The sequence below is a fragment of the Camelus ferus genome, chromosome 1 (genome assembly GCF_009834535.1).
Source record: "Camelus ferus isolate YT-003-E chromosome 1, BCGSAC_Cfer_1.0, whole genome shotgun sequence".
In the NCBI taxonomy this organism is placed as follows: domain Eukaryota; kingdom Metazoa; phylum Chordata; class Mammalia; order Artiodactyla; family Camelidae; genus Camelus; species Camelus ferus.
The window spans coordinates 103,589,414-103,607,391 of NC_045696.1; the positions used below are offsets into that span (position 1 = coordinate 103,589,414).

A 17,978-nucleotide genomic window follows, 5' to 3' on the forward strand; every position below is an offset into this window, starting at 1 on the left:
TTCAGGATGGCTTGACCTTCATGACCTAATCACCTCTCAAAGGTCCTACCTCCTAATATCGTCACCTCAGGGAGTAGGACTTCAACCTGTGAATTCTGGGGGGACACAAACATTCAGTCCATAACAGTAATGTACATGCCAGCCCAGAGTAAAAGTGCTTCTGTTTCAGAACTAGATTGCCCTCTGCTCAGGCAGTTTTCCTGCCTTCATTTCACTTTTTTTTTTTTTTTTTTTTTTGCCAGCAGGATTGGCCATAAATGAAAAAAGAGGCATATGTGGCAATAAAAATGATTGTGGTATCTTACCAGCCACAGGTGGGTGTGGGACCCGAGTCCTCTCAAATGTGATCCTTGAACCAAGGAATCTGGCACCCTCCTCCAGCAACCTCGTGCATCCTGTGAGACTCCTGGAGCTGCCCTTGTCCCTGCCCTTTGCAAACCTGTCTTGCAACAAACTGGGTTGAACCCCCAGTATGGCTGTATTTGGAGATGAGGCCTCTGCAGAGGTAACTGAGGTAAATGAGGTCACAGCAGTGGGCCCTGATCAGATAGGATCAGTGTTCTTACTAGACACCAGAGAGCTTGCTCTATCTTGCGTGCAACACATAGAAAAGACCACATGAGGACACAGTTAAAGGGTAGCCATCAGCTAGCCAGGAAGAGAGCCCGTACCACGAACCAGAGCAGCTAGCATTTGATCTGGGACTTCTGGCCTCCAAACTTCCAGAAAATAAACCTGTTGTTTAAGCCCCCCCAGCCTGCGGTGTTCTGTTTTGGCAGCCTGCGCAGACTAATAAAGTTAACCAGAAGAGTGCAGAGTAGCTAAAATGCACCAGCTGAACTGGATAGAGATCAAGGTTGATGTGAATGAACGTGAATGTTAGAGACTGTCACAGTTAGCCTCAGGGGAGGAAGAGCCTAGAAAGGTACTTGTTAAGTGGGTTTTGTTGTACTGCTGAGATCTGAGTGATGAGAGCAACTTAAAAGTGGTTCTGTATGCTGAGCACTGACCGCAGGGCCCGGCCCGGCTGGGGTAGTTTCCACCCTGTTCAGGGCTGCTTGTGAAGGATGGAAGGAAAGACAGGGCAGGCCTCTCGGCAGTCAGCTCTGACCCTGGCTTTTTTGGCGCTCTAGGAAAACAAATCCAGAACCCTTAAGATTAAGCCTTAATGGCCTTTTCAGCAGAAACCACTTGGAACAACCAGAATAAGAGAGCTCCACGTTTCTTCCTTACATCCTTGTCATTTCTTACCTTTCCAATCCCACACCTCTCACACCTGTCCCTGCCTGCCACACTCCGGTCCTTGGAGATGGTACTTTCACATTTCCAATTATTTTTTTGAAAATCATAGATTCACTTATTTAGATCTGAACTTTATAGTACAGGACTTTATAAATGGGACTATGGCTTTTTATAGGAATGTTGGTAAATATAGCAGAGGGAAAATAATATTTGATGACAGACATCCCTTCCCAGCTTCCTTTTATATATTTATTGTGTTGACTTGAATTATCAAATTCAACAAATAACCTATATAATTCTGATACTGTGCAAGTTCCTAAATGAGGGATAACTCTTGTATTTAATGAATCTCTGTTAATTATAAATTCTTCGCATTCATTTCCACAAAGGAGCTTTGACTTCAGCTTTTTTAAAAAAAAAAATAAGGCACGTTGGTATATAATTATATTTCAGTAACTTTCACTGAGATATAATTGACATAAACATTATACTAGCTTCAGGTGTATCACATAATGATTCGATATTTGTATGTATTGTGATCTGACAACTACAATAAGTCCAGTTAACATCCATCACCACATAGCCACAAATATTTTTTCTTGTGATGAGAACTTTTAATATCTACTCAGCAGCTTTCAAATATGCAATACAGTATTGTTAACTGTAGTCACCATGTTGTACACTAGACTTCAGTTCTTTATCTTCATTTTTTTCCCAGCAGTTAGAGTAACTGTGTTCCCTAACATGCTTCAAGATTTTCCTCTCCTAGGAAAAGGTGGTTGCTGTAACAATAATGATGAAGGTGCTGATGATAATACACCCCTCAAGTACTTATTGTGTGTAAGGCACCATGCTGACTACTTTACATCATTTAGTCCTCACTCAACGCCAGGGGCTAGTTATCATTTTGTTTATTTTGTAGCTGAAGAAGCTGAAGTTAGATCAGTTTGATAATTTGCCCAAAGTCATGAACAGCTGGAGAAGGATTTGAACCTAGGTCTGACTCTAAGTCTGTGCTATGAGCCACTTGCTATGGTTTACTGTAACCAGTGATTAAAAGCAGTCAGCTTTAAAATGCATCATGAGTATGTGTACTTGGGATCTATTAAACAAATGGTAAGCCTTTTATAGGGAAGTAAGCAGCTGTTGTTCTCATCTGTCCTGCATCTGTCTTCCTCATCTGTCTACTTCTCTGAAGGGACTGCGCCTTCCCTGATGCAAGTTGTGTGATTCTGGTGGGGTTGCCCATTGCAGTGTCTGGCCCCTCCCTCAATGGACTGTTTGATCACAAACTTACTGCTTAAAACAGTACAAGGTTATTGTCTTACAGTTCTGGGAGTCAGAAGTCCAATGGGTCTTATGGACAAAGGTCTGGGCATTGGCAGAGCTGCATTCCTTTTGGAGGCTCTGGGGAAGAATTCGTTTCCTTGACCTTTCCAGCTCCAACCTACATTCCTTGGCTCATGGCCCCTTCCTCACTTCACTCCAACCTTTCCTTCCATTGTGACATCTCCCTCTCTCTGACTCTGGCCCACTTGCCTTCTTATAATGATCCTTTTATTATGTGAGGTAACATAGTTACCAGTTCTGAAGATTGGGACAAAGACATCTTTGGGGTTCTGTCATTCTGCTCCCATACATTCTCAGGAAGAAGAGTCTCCATGGATCACTGGGAAGGTCACTTTTAATTGCAAAGCAAATTCTTCTTCTTTTAGGTGGCACCAACAGAGTTTAGGGCGAAGTTCCCCATTGCTTACCTTGGAACGGCTGAGGGGGATTCCTGGTGTCTGGTGGGGCAGTGGCTGGCTGGTCCTTCCCCTGCATCTCTACATACTCCGCTATGGGCCTGAGGAGCCCCAGAGCTCCAGAACATTGCAGGTAATTGCCATCCAGGTGCAGCTCACTGGGGAAGGGACAAAATACACTGTTCATTTGATCTTATTTCCACTTTCTCAAATTTGGAATTGAGGTCTTCACCTCATAAAATAATAGACCTAGTTATAAAATAATAAATAACCATAATAAATAATAGACTGTGTCAGAAAAATAGAACGAGTGACCATGTCAGCTGGCCAAAAACGTGCATTTAGGACAACATCCTTGATTTGCAAGCGTAACTAAAGGATCTTTCTCTTATAATAAAGAAAAACAAAAATAACTACAGGGGGAAAAGATGATTCAAAACATAGTGAAAAATCAAGGGGACCCATGGTCTAGTAGGCTGTGTGCATAACTGGCTACATGATTCAAGACAGAATGGTGTGGAGATGTGGGGGTGGCGGGGAGTGGGCCTCCTCACCGGACCGCACTCTGGCACATGGCAGAGCCCAGCCTTGGCCCACTCTGCGGCCCCAGGCCACAGAAGCGCAGGCTGAGGTCTCGAAGCCTCTGGTTGTTCTCCAGGCCTGAGAAAATACTCTCAATTTCTTCATTTCCAAATCTGAAAAGAAATGATAGGAGCAAATAAGTAACTTTTAAAACCACGTCACCCATTGGATTATTAATTTTAAGACACTACCCAGGGAAGTTAGAGGCACTCTTGCTGGTCCTAGGGCCAGGGCTGGCTGTGGGGGTGGGCGGGGATGGTGGAAGTGGGCAGCCTGGGAGTGGAGGAGTAAATTTGCAAAGTGAAATCACACCCATCGTCTCATTCATGCCAGCAGCAGCCTCTGGTGGTAGGTAGGTGTTAGGTCAGAAGCCGAGGGCCAGTGAGGTAAAGGGCATCTTTAGGGAATTTGGAATGTCAAGGCTTGAACTTTAAAGTGAGGTGAGTAGAATTAATAGAAATAACTTAAAATTTATTAATTCATTCAACAAGTAATTATTGAGGGCCAGCTACCGTGATGGCTGTGGGGATGCAACCGTGTATGAGAAAAGGGGCACCCTACCCACTGAACTTCACAGCCTATCAGGGAAGACAGTGAGGGAAGAACTCCAGTCCCCCAGAGGCTGGTAACCTACAGTCTGACCAGTGCTGAGGTCTCAGTGGTGATTCCCAGCTCCCACACCCTGACAACTCCAGGCATCTTAGCAGCCACAGGATTTCAGCTGTCAATTAAAATAAGCTGTTTCCTTGAGATGGGAGTTCCTTCATTCTTCCCACAGTGCATGTCTCTGGGTCCAGCACAGGAGCTGGAGTCTAGAGGGATCTCTTAGCAGTGGGGCTGTTTCTGCCTGGTCCAATAGGGGAGCTAGGGAGACTCCGTGGCAGATTGTGCACTCATGGTGTGGTGTCCCGGGGACCCTAATCCTTCTGCTGCCCTGTGTTAGGAGGCCGTGGCTAAAGCTCCTCCCAGCATTTCAGAAACCTGGAGGACCTCCACAGAATATTCACTCTCCCCAGCTTTTGCTGATGGACTTGTCCCATGTCACCACCAGGGCCCTAGTAAGACCCTAGTCCTTTTATGGGGCCTGTGTGTCACTGTGGTACCACTTCTCAGGCATGACTCATCTCACTTCACAGTCCACTGGCCTTTTGAGTACAAGGTACCACTTGGCTCTATGGGAAGAGTCATGGAATCACAGACGTGGGAAGTGGAAGAGATCATCTCAGTATAGGTCAGAGAGTTTGCATGACCTACCCCAGATCACACAAGCAGTTTGCAATTATTTATGGATGGTAAATTATAGACCCCAGCAATCTACTATCATGGGTCAGAGGAGGGCTCTGATTCAGGCAGCTGGATTCACATCTAGGTTCCAACCCCATGAGCTGAATGACCTTGAACAAGCCAATTAATCCCCCTAAATTTTTCCTCACCTATACTCAAGGGATAAAAATGGTATGTATCTATCATTATGTATCATACATCTATATGTAATGATACATATCTATCTACTGTTGAAAGAATAAATGAGAAAAATCCATGCACTGCTTGGCACACAGTAAGCTCTCAGTAACCATTAGCTGATACTATTATTATTATCATCACTACCCCTGACCTCCCCTGCCCGGTCCTCTGAAGGTCTTGCTTTGCTCCTCTGTAGCATCATACCTTTCCTCTCCTCCCCTGGTGAATATTGACCCATCACCTAAGGAATTCTGGTTTCTCTTATGCAACCCCCCCACCCCTAAACTGTGGATGGACATCTTTCGTGATATCCAGACTTTCTGCCTTGCATTAGACATAATCAAGAGCATGTCTCCTCTCTGTGTTGTACCAAAGACTCCCTCAGACAGCTGCATTGCCTTAAATATACCTGTATCTTCCTTAGCAATGAGCCGCATGTCTTGTACAAACTGGCCTTCAACAAATATTTGTTGAAAGAATAAATGAATGACAAGAGACTCTTTTTGAGAACCTCCCCATTTACTCAGGAACAAGAGCTCTAAGGAGGTTTTGGTGTGTCATTTTCAGTGATGACTTGATGAGGCACAAGGAACCAGAATTTTGCCCTCCCGGCCTTTGCCTCCCCAGCCTAGAGCAGGAAGGACCGTGAAGGAACTCTGCGTTCCAGCCTTACTTGCAGTAATCGAGGATGAGAGAACGCAAACTGCTGAACTGCAGAGCTGTCCCAAGTCTCCCCAGAGACCACGCATCCATCCTGCAATCCATGAGTTTGAGGGTGGTAAATGGGCAGGCGCGCCCCTTCGATTCCAGAAGCGAAGCCTGAGAACACAAGGTAAAGAGCTCTGACACTATGCAGACCAACATGCCCTGTGTCTTAGTATGTTACTTTAAAGTCACTTATGTTAATTTCCTCAACATTTTTAACTCTAAGATAATGTTCTAATTACCCAAGGAGAAAGTAGCATGAAAACAAAATAATTTCCCTTTAAAATGAAGACTCATTGAAGAATTACATGGGAGATGCCAAGCTTGATGGTGAGATAGGACATATTGTAGCACAATATAAGCACGAGTCTGTGGGAAGGTCATTTCTTGTGGTAACAAAGGATCCCAGTGACACTTAAATCCCCACCTAACTGATAGGAGAGGGATTTTAAAGCTACAAATCGTGAAGGACACCTTTTAGCAATTAGCATCACCGCAACCTGAGGATTCCTTCAGTTCAGAATTTAAGCCTCAAAAAGGCTCTGGTGGGGTTGGGAGGATTTAGGGTTTTTTGAGGTAATGACATGTTGGTCAGAGAGAGGATTCCAAATTATACTTTGGTTGGGAATGAAAAAGCACTTGCAACCTTAACTACAGAGCTGGTGCCTGAGGCCTCTTTAATGAAAGAACATCTAGTTGGTTTGAGCGCTGGATCGGATTCTCAAGCTGCGTTTTTGATAGAGGAGGCCATGTGGCACGTCACTGCTGATGTTAACGTTGGTCTCTGCAAAATAAACTCTGGACCAGGTCCTAAAGATCTCAACCAGTGCTTTGCAGTGCCATCCCTTGGGCATCATCACTGCTGCGGGCAAGACCGCAGCTGTCTTCGATAGAATTTCTCAGCAGCCTCCAGATTACCCAGAGGGCTACATTTTAAGGAACTGCTAAGGACCACTTTCAACTTTTAACTTTTAATGGACAGCATTCTCTTTCTGGCTTGAATGGCCTGGGTACCCTGACTTACCCTCTGAATAAAAACAACCCGAAATTCTGCTTATATATTTAAAATATCTTTTTTAAAAATTATTTTTAAATTGTGGTCAAATACACTTACAATCTACCATCTTAATCATTTTCAAGTGTACAGCTCAGTGACATTAAGTATATTCACATTGTTGTGCAACCCTCACCACCATCCATCTCCAGAACTTTTTTTCATCTTGCAAATCTGAAACTCTGTACCCATTAAACAAAAGCTCCCATTCTCCCCTCCCTCAAACCCCTGGCAACTGCCATTCTACTTTCTGTCTCTATGAATTTGACTTCTCTAGGTACCTCTTATAAGTGGAATGCTACAGTATTTATCCTTTTGTGTCTAACTTATTTCACTTAGCATGAGTTCCTCAGGGGGTTCATCCATATGTTATTTTGTTTTGTTTTGTTTTGTTTGGTAGTAACAATCCTAGTCAATGACGTTGAGTATCTCATTGTGGTTTTGATTTGCATTTCTCTAATAATTAATGATGTTGAACTTCTTTTCAGTTGCTTATTGGTTATTAGTATGTCTTCTTTGGAGAATGTCTATTCAAGTCCTTTATCCACTTTAAAATCAGGTTGTTTTTTGTTGTAGAGTTATGGGAGTTCTTTATATATTCTGGATATTAACCCCTTATCAGATATAGAATTTGCAATTATCGTCTCCCTTTTCACTCGGTTGATTCTGTCATTTGATGCACAGAAGTTTTTCATTTTGAGGTAGTCCCATTCATCTAGTTTTTCTTTTGTTGTCTGTGCTTTTAGTGTCATATCCAAGAAATCGTTGCCAAATCCAGTCTCATAGTTTTCCTCCATGTGTTCATCTGAGAGTTTTAAAAATATCTTTTTAAAATGTGTTGATTGACTGGTAGGTTAGTGAGGAATACACAAAAGACAATAAATGAGAGAAAGTGGGAACCTAGAAGGGTTACAAGGCACTGAAGCCAGCTTTCCCTTTAGGAATATCAGTAAAGGAATAGATTTGAACTTTGGTTTTCATGCATCATACAGTCTAGGGGATAGATTAAGCCCAAGGTGAAGAGTCCAGTAGGAAATTCTGCAAAGAGATGTGGCCCAAAACATAAGGTGAGCTATAGTGCTATGCCCTCAGAGTAAGGATGAACTAGAAATAAAGCCAGCTCTGCCTTCCGCAAAGGATCCCAGGGAAGTGGCCTATCTCAAACTGATACTGAGTGTATGGGAAAAAATACCCCCCTGAGAACTCACAAACTAGCCATAGCACAGGTTAGCACCCTGAATTAACATCACCTGGATGGTTCCAGGAAACATCAGATCAAGAATTTAATTTCACGTAGCTCTGAGATGGCAGCATCCTGAGTATGTGGCAGAAGCAAATGCAGATCCTCTCTGGAGAAAGCGGTCTTCAAATCAGAGCTCAAGGAGTGGCCACAACTGGTTTTTTTTTTTGCAGGAAATATGAGTTTACAGTAAAAAATAAATCACAAAAACATACAAAGAAATGTCACCATAAGTGAGAGTCAGCAGAATCAAGAGTCAGCAGTATCAGACTCCAACATAATTCAGATTATTGAAACTGTTAAATGCAGATTATAAAATAAGTTTAACACATTCGGATAAATAAAATTAGGGATTTTTTTAAAAGGCAAGAGAGGAGAAAAATGGGCACCAATGCCCTCTTCCAATCTCCACTTCCTTCCTCCTCCCTGAGAGCTATTTTATGATAAACATTATAGCCTTACCTGTTTTTTGAACTTCATATGAATGCAAGCATAGAGTATGTATTCCTTTTTTTTAATTTTTAAAAAGTTTATTTATTTATTTATTTTTATTTTTCTGGTTGGGGGAGGTAATTAGGTTTGTTTATTTTTAATGGAAGTACTGGAGATTGAACAGAGGACTTCATGCATGCTAAACATGCGCTCTACCACCAAGCTATACCTTCTCCCCAGTATGTATCCTCTCTTCATTTGTACAACATTATGTTAGCGAGAGTTATCATATCTTATTTTTGCATAGCTGTAGTTAGTGTATTTTCATTGCTATATAGTACTCTACTATATAAATATGCTATGATTTCTTTATCCACTCTATGTTGATAGACATTTGGTTGCTTCCAGTTCTTGGCTATTTTGACTAAAGCTTCCAGGAACATTTGGTGTATGTCTCTTGGGGCCCCCCAGCCCCACCAACACACACACATACACACACACACACACACACACACACCCCATGCATACGCACGCACGCACATTTATGTTTGGTATATGACTATAGAGTGGAATTGCTGGATCGTAGACTTTGGTATCAGTAGAGACTTCAATACAGTTTTCCAGATGTACCAATTACGCGCCCATCACAGTGTATGAAAATTTCAGTTGTTCCCTATCCTCACTGACACTTGGTAATCTGCTTTTATTTTCATTCTTCCAGTGGCTATGTAGTGGTATCTCTTCATGTTTCTAATTTTTATTCTCTTCATTCCTAATGAAGTTGGACATCTTTTTATATGTTTATTGGCTGCTTGATATCTTCTTTTGTAAAATGCCTATTCAAGTTTTTGATCATGTTTCTACTGGATTATTTCTCTTTTTCTTATATAGCCTGCATAGGAACCTTTTTGGTTATATATGTAGCACATATCTTTTCTAGGTCTGTGGCTTCCTTTTTACTTTCTTAATGGTAACTCTTGTTGAACATTAGTTGTAATGGAGTCCAATTTATCAGTCTTTTATGGTTGGTGCTTTTTGTGCCTGCTTGAGAAGTTTTTCTCCACCCCAGTCACGGTGGTATTTTCCTTTATTATCATCTGGAAACTTTATTGTTTTGCCTTAAATTTGTAGCCCATCTGGAATTGATTCTGGGGTATAATGTGAAGTAGGAATCAAGCTTCTTTGCCTCCCATACTGTGTATTTTAGTTCCTCTTGTTGTCCTCAGTGAAAGGATTGATCTGAATGATCTGATTGCCCTTTCCGAAAGTGAAGTTCTATATATGTTCACAAAAATGGAACTTCAATTAAAAAATGATAATGATTAATCTATAAGTGTATATCCAGCAAAACTATCATTCAAGGATAAAGGTTATGTGTGATACGATAGCAGTCAAAATTAGTGAACAAGGAGACATTTTGACAACATAATGTGAATAAAAGAGTAAGTCGCAAAATCATACACAAAGTACAGTGTCATGCATGTAAGTAAAAACATACGTGCACATGTAATACAAGTGTAAAAACATGCATGGGGTTGTTACACATCAGCTCGAGGCTGGTAGTACCTCTGGGAAGTAGCTGGGGGAAAAGAAGTGAGATGAAGCTTTAGCTATTGTGTTTATAAATGTCTGCAATTTTCATTTTTTAAAACACATGACTCACGAGTCTGGCCACCTCTGGGTTGCTCAGTTGAAGGCCCCAGATGGAGATCTCTCTCCCCAGCATGTAACACTCATCCTGCACGGTCATGAGCAGAGGTTCCAAGGAAACTGGTAGGATGCTTGGTGGGGAATCATCAGGTCTTACAAGTACAAACTGGAATGGAAGAAAAAACTATAGGTGGGCATCGTAAAGAGAGGGCCATGTATCCGAATATGTGGAGAAAGAGTATTGTCATTAGACAACGTCAGAAGAACATTTAAGATTGTTACTGACTTTGGATCAGGCGTGCATTGGGGTGATAATTCAGTACAAACTTGGGACTTCCTGCCCTGTGCAAAGCTCCATGAAAAGTCCCATAGGGCAGAGATTTTTTTCAGCATGGCCATTATTGGGTCAGGAAATCAGTTTAGTGGGTTGCAACCAGCTTACTTTTTTTTTCTTTAATGAAACAGAAAAGAGAAGTTATGTGAGTGTATCCTATGCAGTAAGGAATAATTGTCTCATGAGACTTTTATTTGAGTGACATTCAAAATCAAAACAGAGACCCAACCAAAGCAACCAGCCCAACAGAAACAGCTCTTATGGTCATACTGATTCATAACAGTACTTATAAACTGGGTCACGATGTTAATTATATTTCTAATGGAAAACATTGCTGACGAGGTTATAGATTTGAACAAGATTTATGATTAACCCTTATGATTAAGTGGTGGAGGCTAATTATAAATACTACCATAGGAAAAATTAATTAGTGATTGTTTTACCACAAGAAAAGATGGCCTCCATTGGGGTGAGCTGGGAGATGTGCGGGGGAGAAGCTACTGCAAAAGAAGGAATCAGAGAGACCTAGGAGGGCACAGAGGGGAGAGGAGAGTAGAAGAGGTGGAGAGGGAGAGGCTGAAGGCACAGGACGGGAGGAGGGGGGAGGGCAGCTGCTCTGGGAAACGGAAGCTCAGGCGAAAGATGGTTAAAGAGGAACTTCAGGAGGTTCTTTTTGTGCGGGGTGCAATGTCATCACCCTTCTATCCCCCAAAAACATTTAGGAAAATATGGGTGAAATGGATTTCTGTCAAAGTCACCTTAAAATAATGATTTTTTTTAAACAACCCATCTCTAATTATTTTGTTTAATTTGTTGTCTTGTTTAACACTCAGCATTTTAGGAAATTAGTAGGTATGTGATTATTAAAACATAGACTGTCTTTCTGGGCTGGTGATAGAAAAGCTGTAAAGCCGGGCAGTCCATTGTTGGGTGCCAGGCTCCCTCTTCTGGTCTCTCAGGTGCCTCTTCCCATGAGTTGACCATTTATTTCACTGCTGGTCTCTCTTTTTTCCCCCTCTCATCCAGTTCCTGGATTTAATCTCAGAAAAGATACATCAGATTTTTTCCTGAAATCCCAATTATATGTTTGCTGACCTCACTCCAAGTGAGATGGGAGATGTGGATGTGTGCAGGTCTGGCCTGATGGCAGGGACACATCAGTTGTCAAGGCAAGAAGACATTCTCTTAGAGTCAGGTCGGGTGGCTGGAGTGCTGGGGAGGGAGGTCTTGGAGTGATGACAGAAGTGGTGCTTTTGAGCTGGGCTCTTAGAGGTAGAGTGGGAGGAGGGGCAGGTTGGCCATTCCAGAGGTGAAGTGGTGTGAGAAAAGGCAGCCCTGTTGGAAGGACTGGGATGGGCAGATTCAGAAATAGGACTGGGAAGACAGGAGAATTGCTGAGCAGATCTTGGTGCCAGAGACAGGCTTTGGATGTCATTCAGGCAGGAACCACCAGTTCTGGGCTGGAGGGGACTGAGGACCTGTGTTCCTTGGGAGAAAACTCATCAGTTCATTTCAGGGAAGGAGAGGATACACTTACCTTGCTGAGAATCTGCTCGTTGTTGATACTGGTTTTCAAGTCCCTTTTGATGGCCGGACACACGGACGTCTGAGTCTGGGCACAATGCTTCTCATACGTTTTCAGGAACTTTTGAAGAGTTGTAACGATGGGCAGGGGTGCTCCTTTAGTTTTTCGATTTCCTTCCCTTTCTCTTGGCATCGTTTTATAGTGTTAGATTACACTTGGATTCTGAAGACAGTAACTTGCCGTGAAACTCAACACACAGATGTCTTTTTAAGGAGCAGATCACACTTCTCCCACTAAAAATTGGCAAGTATTGCTGCACACCCTTCTCTGAAAATCGTAAAGTGCTTCACTAATCTTAAAATGGGAGTAGGGAATCAAAATAGAGATAGTTGAGCAGAATTTTTCAATTTGCAACTTCTATATTCATAGAACCAGGTTCTTTTTAGATTGTTTAATAGGAGCAGTACTCATGGAACTTAATTATAAAGGAACATAATTAACATTAATAGTGGGTACAAATATTTCCAAGGACATATGATTTAAAAGTGGCGTAAATCTCTTCATAGACATAGTTCTTGCTGGGCAGTATATTATAGTGATTAAGAATGAGGGGAACAGACCTGGATTTTAGTGTTATCTCCACTATGTGATTCATTGGGTGGCCTTAGATAAATTATGAAGACTCTTCAAGCCTCTATTTCCCTATCTGTAAAATGGATTACGGTTGTCCTAAGCGTTAAATAAGATAAGTTTATAAAGCACTTAGCACAGTGCCTGGCACATAGTGGAAGTGCTCAATAAACTTTATTATTATTATTGTTGCTCTGGCCACAAGAATCAGTACTGATTTTGTCCTTTTAATTATCCAGCCTCGGAGAGTCTCAGGGTGTGATAACTTAATTTAACAGTTGGGTCTCTGAACTGGGTTCATAGGTTTATGGGAATTATTAGAGTTTTCCCACTTGACAAAGTTTCTAGATAGAGACTGTCAAAAAAAAATGTGTTTATTATCTTACATTAGAAGTGGCTCTCCTTGTTGAATCCAAGCCTGGTGGAGCATTCCAGTGAAGCCGGAAGGAGACAGGGGCTGTTGAGAAAAGCAGACATCAGGAGGAATACCACTTCATTGCTGCCACTACCATTACTTTCCTACCTGCATTACTGTAGCAGCCTGTGCGCCCTACTTAGGTCTGTTTTCCACCCAGTTGCCAAAGTGATGTTTTTGAAACATAAATCAGGTCATATGACTCTTCTGCTTAAATCTCTCCAATGGTTTCCTATTACATTTATCTTTACTGAATTTTATATACACTTATTCTACCAGTTATTGAGAAAGGTATATAAATGTAAATTTCTTTCTGCTATTAATCCATAAATGTTTGTTTCATTTATTTTGAAGCTATATTACTAGATATATTGCAAGTTTAGAACTGATAAATTTTCCTGGAGGAATCTACTGTTTTGCCATTATTTAATATCCCTCTTTATATCTAGAAATGCTTCATGTCTCAGAACCACAGTTCCCAAACTGTGTGCTGAGGTGCCTGGAGGCACTACAAACTTATAGGGCACTTCAGGATATTTTAAATTTTCAAGGGAAAGCTAGCAACACCTGTTAGATGCTATTGAGCTACTGGAGGTAATTCATCTTTTCAAATTAGATCACACTTGTATTAGTATCCTATTGCTGCATAACAAATTAGCCCATCATTACTGAAAACCATTCTGGAAAGAGAGAGTGAACCCCACAGAATGTAGAGACACAGATACTGGGATAAGGGAAAATCACAATAGTAATAGCTTTGGTTGAGACTATACAGATTGTCTGATCCAGGGAAGCCATCACTAGGATGACCAGTGGTCCCAGGACTTTGAGTGCTAAAACCAGGAAAGTACTGGGCAAACCAATGGTTATTTACCCTGCCAGTCCCTACATCCATGGCCGTCACTGTAGTCCCAGAATTCTGCTCACAGCTGTGCTTCAGTCAGCTGCTGCAGAGCAGCCAGACTTGGCAGCTACCTAAAACCTATTTGCCGTCTTGGGCCTGGTCTTTGTTTTACATGGAACAAAAATAAGGCCTGGGATGGGAAAGAAAGGACTTGTTCTGGCTGAAAACCAAACTGGGCCTACTGACTCCCAAGACTATTCTGTATTTTTTGCATGTTAAGTTTTTTAGTTTTTAATTAAAAATAGTCAGTTTACAATGTTGTGTCAATTTCTGGTGTACAGCATGTTTCAGTCATACATATACATACATATATATTCCTTTTCATATTCTTTTTCATTATAGGTTACTACAAGATATTGAATCTAGTTCCCTGTGCTATACTGTAGAAACTTGTTGTATATCTATTTTATATATAGTACTTAGTATCTGCAAATCTTGAACTCCCAATTTATCCCTTCATACTTCCCTTTCCGCCCTGGTAACCATAAATTTGTTTTCTATGTCTGCTGAGTCTGTTTCTGTTTTGTAAGTAAGTTCATTTGTGTCATTTTTTTTTAAGATTCCACATATGAGTGATACCATATGGTATTTTTCTTTCTCTTTCTGCTTACCAAGACTACTTTTTGGAAAGCATCTCAGGTGATGCTTATCATTGGGCAATTGGCAAACACTGCATGGCATCATGGGAGACTGTGCGGGTGGGGAGGGGGCAGCCCAGGCTTCCAGTTAAGAACTTGTTTGAATCCTGTGCCTGTCAATTATTAGCAGGGTGATTGTGGGTAATCTGCTTCACTTCCCTGAAACTCATTCTCTTCATCTGTAAAAATGATGGGGATATTGACCTCTTTGACATTTGTAAAGATTAAATGAGATAACAAATGTAAAGTTTTTTCATTAGTAACATGTAGTTGATGATAACAAAGAATCATTATGAGGAATAATGGGTTAGTGCATGACAAATGCTAAGAACAGAGCCTGGCACGTAGTAAATGCTCAGGTGGGACACCTGAGGCATAGTGAGGTTAAGTGATTTGTCTAAGGGCAGACACTGGTAAATGGTGCAGCTGGGATTGAAATTCAGACAGTCTGGCTCCATGGCCCAAATTCCTAACCACTCTAAGGTACCACCTATTAGATACTGTTATGGACTGAATATTTGCAGCCTCCCCCCATCCCCATTTATATGTTGAAGCCCTAACCCCCTAGTGTGATGGTATTTGGAGATGGGGCCTTTGTGAGATAATTAGGGTTAGATGAGGTCATGAGGGTGGGGCCCTAATGATGGGATTAGTGTCCTTATAAGAAAAGATACCTGAGAGCTCATTCCCTGTTCCCCCTTCCACCTCCCCCACCTCCCCCACCTCCCCCAAGCTGTTGAGGTGGCCATCACCTACAGGCAAAGAGAAACAGCTTCAAAATGAAGCTTACATTACTGGCACCTTGATCTTGGATTTCCCAGCCTCCAAACTTGGGAAAAATAGATTTCTGTTGTCTATGGTGTTTGATTATGGCAGCCCAAGCTAAGATGGTACTTATTCACAATATGAAGTATTTCTCATCAGCCTTTTCTGGGTATTTACAGAAGCACAAAGTATACACACATACAATCTATAAACATTCTATTAAGACACTCTTAAGTTTTGAGTTTTTTGGTTACTATTTTATCATGAACGTTCTTCATGTCATTTCCATACAGAGTAAATGTGTGGCCCAGGCTGGCAACTACCTAGGTGCTCAAGGCCAGAGTCATTGGCTGAGAAGTTAAGGAGGAGGCCTAAGGAGTAGATATGTGAAGGAAAAGCTGGGCTGGTCTAACAAGATAACTCACAGGTCTAGGAATGTGAAGGAGAGGCTGGGCTGGGCTAACAAGATAACTCACAAGTCTAAGTATTGGAATACTGATCTGAGTTCTGCTGGACTAACTTGTAAATCTAAGTTAATTAGTGTTGGTTTGCTGTTTATGTTTTTTTGCTAGCCAGCTGGATTTTCAGAGATACATATCTGGCTTTGAAATGTTGGTTTGCTGCCTCCCCACCTCCACTTTTGTGATGATAATGATGCTAAAGCTGTTCCTTGCCTATTGGCTGAATACCCCAAGCTTGTACTTTACCCTTTAAAACCTCATGCGCACGTCTTGGATGTGCTCAGAGCTTCGGAGCGGAAGTCCCTCTGAGCCCGCTGGCTTAACATCTGAGTACTCCAACCCTCCGAGTGGTGCTTGTTTCTTGATTGGCCTGTCGTTTCCGTAACAGATACTCTGCTAGGTTTTCTCAGCTCCTCTGGCTTGACTCTTCTAAATGTGGTGGTGGGAGTGGGTCTGAGGGGGTGACAGCAGAGCCAGAGGGCCCTGCAGTGGAGGAGGAGGGGGAGGGGGAGGAGGAAGAGGAGGAGGAGCTCCCAGCCAGCCCAGCCCCAACAGCTGTGGGCTCCCAGGGCACAGGGAGAGGGAAGGCAAAGCGGGGCTGCTTTCTGCTCCCTCTTCTAAGGCAACAATTTCAACAGATTCGGGAAAGAATCCTCATTACCTACTGAGGCCGGAAATCCGTACCCAGGGCGCCAGGCCCCCCTGCCCTGGGGATGTCCGAGTGGGGAGGGGCTGTGTCGCTGGGGTGGAGGAGAAGCGAACACAATCTCTATGGAGCCCAGGTCCCAGCCTGTCTGGAGTATCTAACCAGGGGCCTCACCGTTCGCGGTGCCGGAGCCGCGTCTCCCCTCACCCCTCCCGCCCCCCGCCCCAGGCCTGCGCCCCGCACTCACTCCGGCGCACTGTCTCCGCGCGTCCCTCGCCGGGCCAGCTTCCCGCGTCGGGTGCGCGCTATGGAGACGGCTGCCAGGGGCGGTCGCAGGGAAGGGCGGAGGTGGAGCCGGAGGGAGAAGAGTCGGGGGCTGGAGGAGGAGGAGGGGTGGGGATGACGGCAGGAAGGATCATGTTCCAAGGTTCGTAGGGACTCGGCCTTGGACCTGGAAAACTCCAGGTGTCCTCGCTGCGGGTCAGGGCGCCAATGGCACTGCGAGGGATGAGGTCTAAAAGGGACAGAAGCTGGGGACCCGTATCCTTGGTCATCAGTGGGGAATTACGGGGCAAGGGGCAGAAGTTTCGGAAGGATAAATATCTGTCTCTTACTCGCCTGCGCGAGGTCAGCTGTGGACCGCACCCGAGCCCCTATCACGGTTTCCCAGAGAAACCGAGTTATACATGGTGGTTACATCCCACAGCAACAAGCAGAAACCAGTGTGAGAGGACTCTCCTGTCCACTCCAGAGATTTCTTTTTTCTTTTTTCCTTTCCTTTTTTTTTTTTTTTTTTTTTTTTTGCGATTTTTTCCCCCTCCCCAATCACAGGAGGGCGCCAGGATAAAGGAGGCAGCTCAGAGGCTGGGCCAGGAAGTTCTTCTGGGGAATACGGAGAAAAGAGATGCAAAAGTATTTGGCGCTTTCGGAAGACGTGGATGGGGGAGAAAAAGAGATTTTAAGAAGTCTTGCTGTGGGCAGTGGCTTTGGGGCTTGTAAATTTAAGGATTGGGGGCTCCCAAAGATATTCATGCCCCTATCCATGGAACCTGTGAATATGGTACCTTACATTGCAAAAGTGACTTTGCAGGTGTGATTAAAGTTGCAGACCTTGAGACAGGGTTGTTATTCTTGATTATCTGGGTGGGGCCAATCTGATCGCCTGAGTCTGAAAACATAGAGTCCGGAAACTTTCCCCGCTGTGACAGAGAGAGAGGTGTGATCAGAGAGATGCAAGGAGAACTCAACCAGCTGTTGCTGGCTCCCAGGATGGAGGAAGGGGACACGACCCTCTAGAAGCTGGAAAGGTGGGGAAATGGATTCTCTCGAATCTGCATAAAGGAACCCAGACCTGCTGACACCTTGATTTTAGTCCAGTGGCTCCCATGTGGGACTTCTGACCTCTAGGACTGTCAGATAATAAATTCCCTCCCTTTCTCTCTCTCAATATAGAATAGGTTCTTAATAAATGTTTAATGAAAGAATGAATAAATAAATTGGATTAAATGGATTCACAGGAAACTGCAAATGGAAAATAGTCCTATAA

The 17,978-nt window shown here is 43.0% G+C and overlaps 1 protein-coding gene and 1 long non-coding RNA gene across 6 annotated transcripts in view; one reads left to right on the forward strand and one right to left on the reverse strand.

Annotated features, from left to right (window-relative positions):
* Positions 1-17,091, reverse strand: part of LOC106730365 — a 43,589-nt gene extending 26,498 nt beyond the window's left edge. The window contains exons 1-7 of one of the 3 annotated variants that reach the window (XM_032487284.1): positions 16,680-17,091; positions 12,990-13,060; positions 11,986-12,195; positions 10,128-10,280; positions 5,707-5,852; positions 3,542-3,682; positions 3,000-3,145 (exon numbers count right to left, since the gene is read on the reverse strand). In XM_032487284.1, the coding sequence (XP_032343175.1) occupies positions 3,000-3,145; positions 3,542-3,682; positions 5,707-5,852; positions 10,128-10,280; positions 11,986-12,165 (766 nt within the window). In that variant the 5' untranslated portion in view covers positions 12,166-12,195; positions 12,990-13,060; positions 16,680-17,091. Of the gene's footprint in view, positions 1-2,999; positions 3,146-3,541; positions 3,683-5,706; positions 5,853-10,127; positions 10,281-11,985; positions 12,196-12,989; positions 13,061-16,032; positions 16,642-16,679 lie in introns of those variants that run through there. The other 2 variants (XM_032487300.1, XM_032487293.1) reach the window with 2 other exon arrangements.
* LOC116665924 overlaps positions 1-17,978 on the forward strand; it is a 48,143-nt gene that overhangs the window by 24,744 nt on the left and 5,421 nt on the right. The window contains exon 2 of one of the 3 annotated variants that reach the window (XR_004322766.1): positions 2,958-3,120. The exons of the other annotated variants lie outside the window; for them this stretch is intronic. This is a non-coding gene — a long non-coding RNA (uncharacterized LOC116665924). The remainder of the gene's footprint in view (positions 1-2,957; positions 3,121-17,978) is intronic. 3 annotated transcript variants of the gene reach the window in all.